We start from the raw sequence: 7449 nt of genomic DNA on the forward strand, positions 1-7449 counted from the left end.
GGCTTTTGGCACGTATACGGTGTAAGATAGAAGGGGCATCCGGTGGGGACAGGTCAGTAGGGTCTGTCAACAAATTGAAACAGCTGGTCCCTACGATAACGGGTCATCGAATCAGTGAAAAGGTATCAGATGTGAAGAGCCCTACGCAGGCGTGTATGATAGTCTTACATACTTGAGTATTGTCCTTATTCTCAGTTTGAACGAGAACAAAACTGATCGGCAGGGCTTTGAGCACTTAAAGATAAACGAGACCTGACGTCTTGTTCAGTCAGTCAAATAAATGGAATTTTGTAAGATGCCACATCAGCTAGTAGATCATTGTTAAAACACTATCTATGCAGTATATATATAAAGACTGGTACTTAAGTCTTCCTAAACGTGTGCACAAGCTGATCAGATAAACCATAGCCGTGACTGACAATTATCTGTTTGACGAAGAGAAAGATGTGGCCACCAAAGATTTCATTAACTCACTTAAAGTCTTAATGATTTCATGAAATCTCTGAATGAATAGGTATATGCGTCAGTTCACTGAACTCTACGTGCATAGGCAGACTTAAAATACAAATAGCATGCATTCAACTTTGAAGTAAAATGGCACTAGGCTGATTTGAATTAAAACCACAAGATGAAATTCATTTGTCGGGGCAATTCAAGCTTCAATGGCTGCAAGAATTACAAAGCAACTTTGCCTGAAAGCATTTGCACCTCGTTAAGTTGTTCGGAACTTCAGTTGTGTTCTCGTTACCATTACACATAAAATATAATAATAGGATTTAAAATAATTTTTTTTTAAAGTTCCCCAATATTCAACTGTGCATTGACTGCTGGTCGAAGAGAAACACGTTGCTCTTTGTTGACGTCCATTCAGAATCATCGCTTTAACTGACAGCAATTATGTACTGGACATCGTCCAGATTCCTGCTGAGAAAAACACCTAAAATATTTCGGGAATCATCTCTACCATGATCCACTGAAGGAATCGGAACAGCAACATTGTCCAAAGCTACGGTAAGGGCAGCTTGTAAGTCGACTGGCCTTAGTATTCATTCTGTCCAGCATCCTTTTCGCCTAAGGTAGGCCTACTCGTTCAAGGTAGTCACCGCGAAGCTTTGTGATTTCTACTGTGCAGTCTGCCACACTTTTCTGTGACAGGTGATTTTGGGCTTGTGATAGCTGGCAACTTGAAACTTCTAGCTTCTTTTTATGTCAGAGAGATTAGATCATATTCGGTCTCTATCTTGGAGATCATTTCTTCCTCACTTCTGCTTGTAGATATAATTATATAAACAGGTAAGACTAACACGAACCTCATACCCAGACATTGCGGCTTGAGAACACTTGATATCAGAGTGGTGCGCAGACTTTTCTTCTTCTTTTTTCCAAATGTATAAAGCTGATGCCTGTAGCCCAGTCTTGAGTTTTGTCAGCCTTCCATGCCGCTCACGTGTCTTTCTATAAAGCACTTGAATGAACCTTTACTGGCATTATGGATGGCGAGGATTTCCGTGGCCAAGTTATTGTTCGGCTGTGTGTCCTTTAACTCTGTACTGACAGCTGCGGTAAATCCAGATACATTATCACTTTGAAGGAAGATTTGGGGTCCCCTCCCTCTCATTGTGAACTTAGCGGCATTCATTTCAAAGCAAACTGTCTCTTTCTGTTTTACACACACACACACACACACACACACACACAGACGCACGCACACACACACACACACACACACACACACACACACACACACACACACACACACACACAGATGGACAATTCAAGTTACACACATTCACTGGTGGGACCAGCTGGTTTCGTGAGTTAGTATCTAATAAGTGGTATGATGAAAGAGATTTCATGAAATCAATGAGAATTTATGTGAACTAATGAAATCTCTGATGGCCGCAGTGGTTCCATGCAACCAGATTTAAGAGTTTCAGGGGTTTGATAAATTTACTGAATTCACAACCTTACTGTATGTGTGTAGCCTTACTGATTTCAAACGCTGCAAGAATTCTACAGAACAATGTTATAGTCGAACACATGCAGAGGATAATATAGAATATATTTAGAATCTATCTATCTATTTTTGTTGGTTCCATTTAGTCAACGTCGCATGTAAAAAAACAAACAAACAAAAAAAACAAAAACAAACAAAAAACAAAAACAAAAAACAACCCAAAAAACAAACAAACAAACAAAACAACAACAACAACAAAAAACAAAACAAAACAAAACAAAACAAACAAACAAAAGAACACACAAAAACAACAACAACAACAACAAAACAAACAAAACACCACGCTTCTTAAAACACACATGGAAACAATTGAAATTCAGTGATGGTTGTGAGGATATCAAGACACTGTGTATTGATTCAATACATTTCTTAACAAAATAACAATTCCACAATGTCAACATGTGCATGCAAGTAGACTATCGCTCAATCTCTAGGCAATAATGAATACCCACATGTTCATACACACACGCATAGAAACATCCGTCAGCGTCAACACATGTGCATGCAAGTAGGCTATCACTCATACTCCAGGCAATTATTAGTACCCACATGTTCATATGTTCATACATACACGCATAGAAACATCAGTGCCAACATATCATTTATTTATCAATGTATAGGCTATTCATAACATTAAAAGATATTTTTTACACAGCCCACGGATAACATTTTCTGTGAAACTATGTGTGTACCGTTTTCTGATTGCACACTTTATTTGTAATATTTTCGCTTTAAATTGTTTATGAATAATGTAATGTGTTAGATTAGGCTTTATAATGTTGATAGTAGCCGACATCTATATAGAAAATGTTAAGCGTAAGCTTACAAAGTAATTTGATCAAATAAATCGTCTGTTTTTGTATACTCAACATTTCCAAATAGCACCAAGAGTACAACATTTTTAAATATCTGTTTGGGAATTCTTTCTAGATCCTTCAGAATTATTGGGAGGAAAAGTATAAAACCATGTAAAGAATCATGATCATGAACAGAGTTCTTTTTGTTAATACAAAATGAAATTTAAACACGTCTTGCTGAATAGCTAACATAGCTAATATAGGGTGCATGTGTTTACTTCAAAGAATGCTGCAATATATACATATATCTTGAATTTAAAGCTTCATTTAAGACACACACACACACACACACACACACACACACACACACACACACACCGGTACCACCGGAAATTAGGGGGTCGGTGGGTGGGGGGTGGGGGGGAGATTTAAAAGCATTAAGCGTCGAGTAATCTGGACAACAAGCCAACTTTGCAAAAAAAACAACAACAAAAAAACAACCTTTAATGGAACCAGATCCACAAGCACATTATCTTATCATATCGAAGTCAGGACCAAACATGACAGGACAGTTGACAGTCAGCACCATTTCATTCTTCAATAAAGATAAACACAATGTCATTTTAATTTGTATTCAATGTTTACTCCAAAAAAGTATAATCATCAGAATTATGTTGAAACAAGCTGAAAACAACTGACATTCTGGCCTTCACGGAAATGTCTTCTTTCCATTGTTGCAAAGAAATATTATACTTTGCCAGAACACAGCTCATAATTATTTCAATTCGTACCATATATGGGCCTGTGAAAAGATTTGATATTGTATCATTATCATTATCATCACCATTACTTTGAATTCCCCCGTCCATTCTGTTTGTAGTAAACATAATTATATGTGAATAACATGATGATAACAATTGTGACTGTAATAACGATGATGTAATGATGATGATGATGGTGATGGTGATGATGATAATGATGATGAGACGCTTCAACATTATCACTCATTTTACATAATTTGTTTTCAGTTGTTTTCACACACAAATTGAAATGTAGAAGAACAAGAGGTCATGCACGTTGGGAGAAACCTATGGCAATAAATTAGTTCACATGTGGAGTTTGATTATCTTTTCGCTGGCGTGAAAGCGAGCACGAACTGCAGTAGCAAATGAAGAACAAGTGTCTAGTGTGGACCCACAACGAAAATATTCATATTGCTAGCTTGGCCACCACCATCCACGCTGCCACACCGTCATGGATTATAGACATTTTGTAGAGATCATATTTCACTTTTCCAGCATTGCTTTTTAATTTCCTTTAACAGTTTTTGCATTGTTTTCCCTAACAATATCAATGACAGAGCTAAAATTCAGCTGTGCACAGACCTAACATGAATGGTGGTCGCAACTCTCCTGTTTCTGGTACATCTACGCCATAGCTTAGATTTAGCCATGAGACGTCGGATGGCAGTCTTATACCTCCTATCTGTGGCCATGTAGATATATGGGTTGACCAGAGAATGCATGTAATAGAAGACAGCCAGGTAGTCTTCGAAAACCGATGGCTCAATACAGACACAACCCAGGTTCACCACAGACGCTATCCAGTAAGGGGCAAACATGATAATGTACGCAAACACCACTAGTGTAACGGTGCCGAACGCTCTGAATGTGCTGGATGTGGTCTTTGATGTGGCTTTACTCCGCTGCGGACTGGTAACGGTGGCGGTGTTTGTTCTACAACACCCTCCACAGTCTGTACTGGTTACAGTTGCTGTGGGTGTAGATGAAGCGTTCTCTTGAACTGCAGTTGACACATTTAAATGTTTCTTATTGGCTGTGTTTTGTTCTCTGAAAGACGATCCACGCATACCCGTTGAAGTTTCTGGAGCACTGACAGTTTTGGAAGAAGAAAGATTACGAGCACCGTTGAAGCACACGGAGAGATCAAGACTGTTTGTCGCTGCATCGGATATTCGATGGTTATTCTGGATTATCCTGATATGCTGCCGGGCAACACACAGAATCCGGGAGCTTGAGAATATGAGAATCACCAAAGGAATGAAAAATACCAAAAAGAAAGAAATAATGGCAAACTCGTGCGTCAAGACGAAGTTGCAAGTGTCCAATGGAAAGGCATACTTATACTCTTTGGTACTTCTGGCCAAATCCCCAAACACAGAAGCCGCTGAGTACGTTATCCAAACGGACCACACAACTAAAATGCTACCCACAGTCATCTTGGGACCAACGTATGTATAGTAAAAGAACGGCTTCGTGATGTAGATGTACTTATCCAGAGACAATAGCACCGTGCTGTAGGCCGCTACCGTGCTGAATCCCAAGTCCAGGACTATCTCCACGTCACACAGAAGCTGGCTGAAGGGCCAGTTGCCGTGGAACTCCCAGACAATGTTGAGGGGGACCACGATTGAGGAGTTGAGCAAGTCCAGGACGGCCAGATTAAGCACCAGCCAGTAGTAGGTGTGTCGACGTAAACTGTGGCTGCTCAGTATGATGTAGATAGACAGTCCGTTGCCAAGCAGCATGAAGACGTTACTGGTGGTCAGGATGGAGATGATGGCCACTTTCTGGCCGGTCATGGCCGTGTCGGTGGGGTCCCGGAACATCAGCGAGTCCATCCCGCTGCCACTGACGGCACCAGATTCCATATCAATGGAAGTATTCGATGCCATTGAGGTTTGTCCAGGTTCTCCGTTGACTGTGTCAGTTGGGAATGTAGATAAATGGCTAACCTGTGGTGAGACATCATGCGGCTGTATAGATAACGTGTCTATAGGAAGCTTGCAACGACACGACACGACATGCATTTTTGCACACATACAGACAAACACAGACAGACAGGCAGACAGCCAGCCAGCCAGCCACTCACACAAACGCCTCGACAACTGAGCTCCATCAGAACAGCAGGTAATGTGTACTTTTTAGTTGACACCAAAATGTCGATCACGCTCACATTGTATTGTATTGTATTGTATTGTGTCAAAAGAATGTAAAATTTCTGCCGGTCGACACGGAGTTAAATACCACCACTGTAGGGCAAATACGGCACTTGTTATTAACTTAACAGTCCGTGTGAAATGGATACTATAAAGTGTCATTTTTTTTCTTGTCATCAAAGAAACTTTAACCAATAATGTGGCTAACACATTAAAAAATATCATACAAAACAATCTAATTGAATTTTAGCAAAAATGTGGCCAACGCATAAAAAAACACGTGCCATACAAAACATGCTGATAATAATAATAATGACATTGATTATGATAACAACAACAACAATAATAATAATTCAAAATGACCCCTAACGAGAGAGAGAGAGAGAGAGAGAGAGAGAGAGAGAGAGAGAGATCAGTATCAATTCACAGAAGAATTAACAGAAATTATAGTTACATGTATACGTCTGTCCACAACTCACCTTTTCAAAGATGTGCTCTCAGTGAACTGGTGCTGCTGGCTGACTTAAAAAGACGAAACCCACATTCCCTGCGACACAGTGCTTTTCGTTGTTTTCCCACTGACAGTTTTACGTGGACTGTATTTTCCACTCGCTTGATCACGACCGAACGCTGACACACCCACGGAAAAAGAATGACCAGTTATTAATAACTCATGGTCCAAACATTTGTTACAACAGGTGGGAGTGAATTCAAGTGTCAGGTTAGCGATATGGTATGACGACCAGAAAGAAGTTTGTTGGCTTTCCTTAGGCATATATACCGTCCTTGTCATGGTAAATGATCGAACGTTTGTTTGTTGTTGGTATTCTCTCAGCTTGAGAAGGTGATTCCATTACAAAATTCCCCCCAATCCCATACAAAATACATAATAGTCCGACTGAAGTAAAAGCTCCTCTTGGAAACTGTAAAGCGTCAGCTGGACTATTTTACTCCCCTCCCCCACCCCAGGCCCAGAACTTGCATTTTTGCGATTCCTAAAGTTTTTACTTCTTCTTCTTCTTCATGCGTGGGCTGCGACTCCCACGTTCACTCGTATGTACACAAGTGGGCTTTCACGTGTATGACCGTTTTTACCCCGCCATATAGGCAGCCATACTCCGTTTCGGGGGTCAGCAATTAAAGTTTTTACAACATTTTAAAATTTCATTTCATTTATTAGCACTATAGAAAGTTTGGCATATAACTTTTAAGATGTTGTGAAATGAATGATCGACGAATGTGGCACAAACCAGGTGGTTTTGCTATGTGCGCACTGACATTTATTATGAATAATATCCTATGCTAGTTTCGTTGGTGGGTTTTGATGGAGGTACACTATCAATTTTATGCGGCCAACACGCTACGGAAGGTTATTAGGAACGTTTATGCCGTTAAGAACGGTAGGGTCTCTGATTTGGTTTATGACAGGGTAGGAGTGCACTTCAGCTCTTGCGACTGATGAAGTGGGGTGGCATCACTCAACCCATTTCCGCCCTGTGCGATTCACTTTGTCCACGCCTATATTTAGCCCTTCCTCTGCTTTTATGTGAAGGAAATTAATTTATTGAGAAGTGATTTGTTCCCATGACTTTGTTTCAGATCTGAGAGCGCATGGTGCCGCGTTTGCTCTTTCTCCCTCTTTTTTTTTCTGATGACTTATATCCAGCTTGTACCTC

The 7449-nt window shown here is 40.2% G+C and overlaps 1 protein-coding gene across 1 annotated transcript; it reads right to left on the reverse strand.

The window, feature by feature from the left end:
* Positions 1-3409: 3409 nt before the first annotated feature.
* Positions 3410-6399, reverse strand: LOC143292058 (D(1)-like dopamine receptor). The gene is made up of 2 exons (XM_076602237.1): positions 6253-6399; positions 3410-5569 (listed from the first exon to the last, which is right to left on the reverse strand). Exon 2 carries the CDS (start codon positions 5507-5509, stop codon positions 4184-4186), a length of 1326 nt encoding a protein of 441 aa, XP_076458352.1. The 5' UTR covers positions 5510-5569; positions 6253-6399; the 3' UTR covers positions 3410-4183.
* Positions 6400-7449: the final 1050 nt, after the last annotated feature.

This window comes from Babylonia areolata, chromosome 18 (genome assembly GCF_041734735.1).
Source record: "Babylonia areolata isolate BAREFJ2019XMU chromosome 18, ASM4173473v1, whole genome shotgun sequence".
Taxonomy (NCBI): Eukaryota; Metazoa; Mollusca; class Gastropoda; order Neogastropoda; family Buccinidae; genus Babylonia; species Babylonia areolata.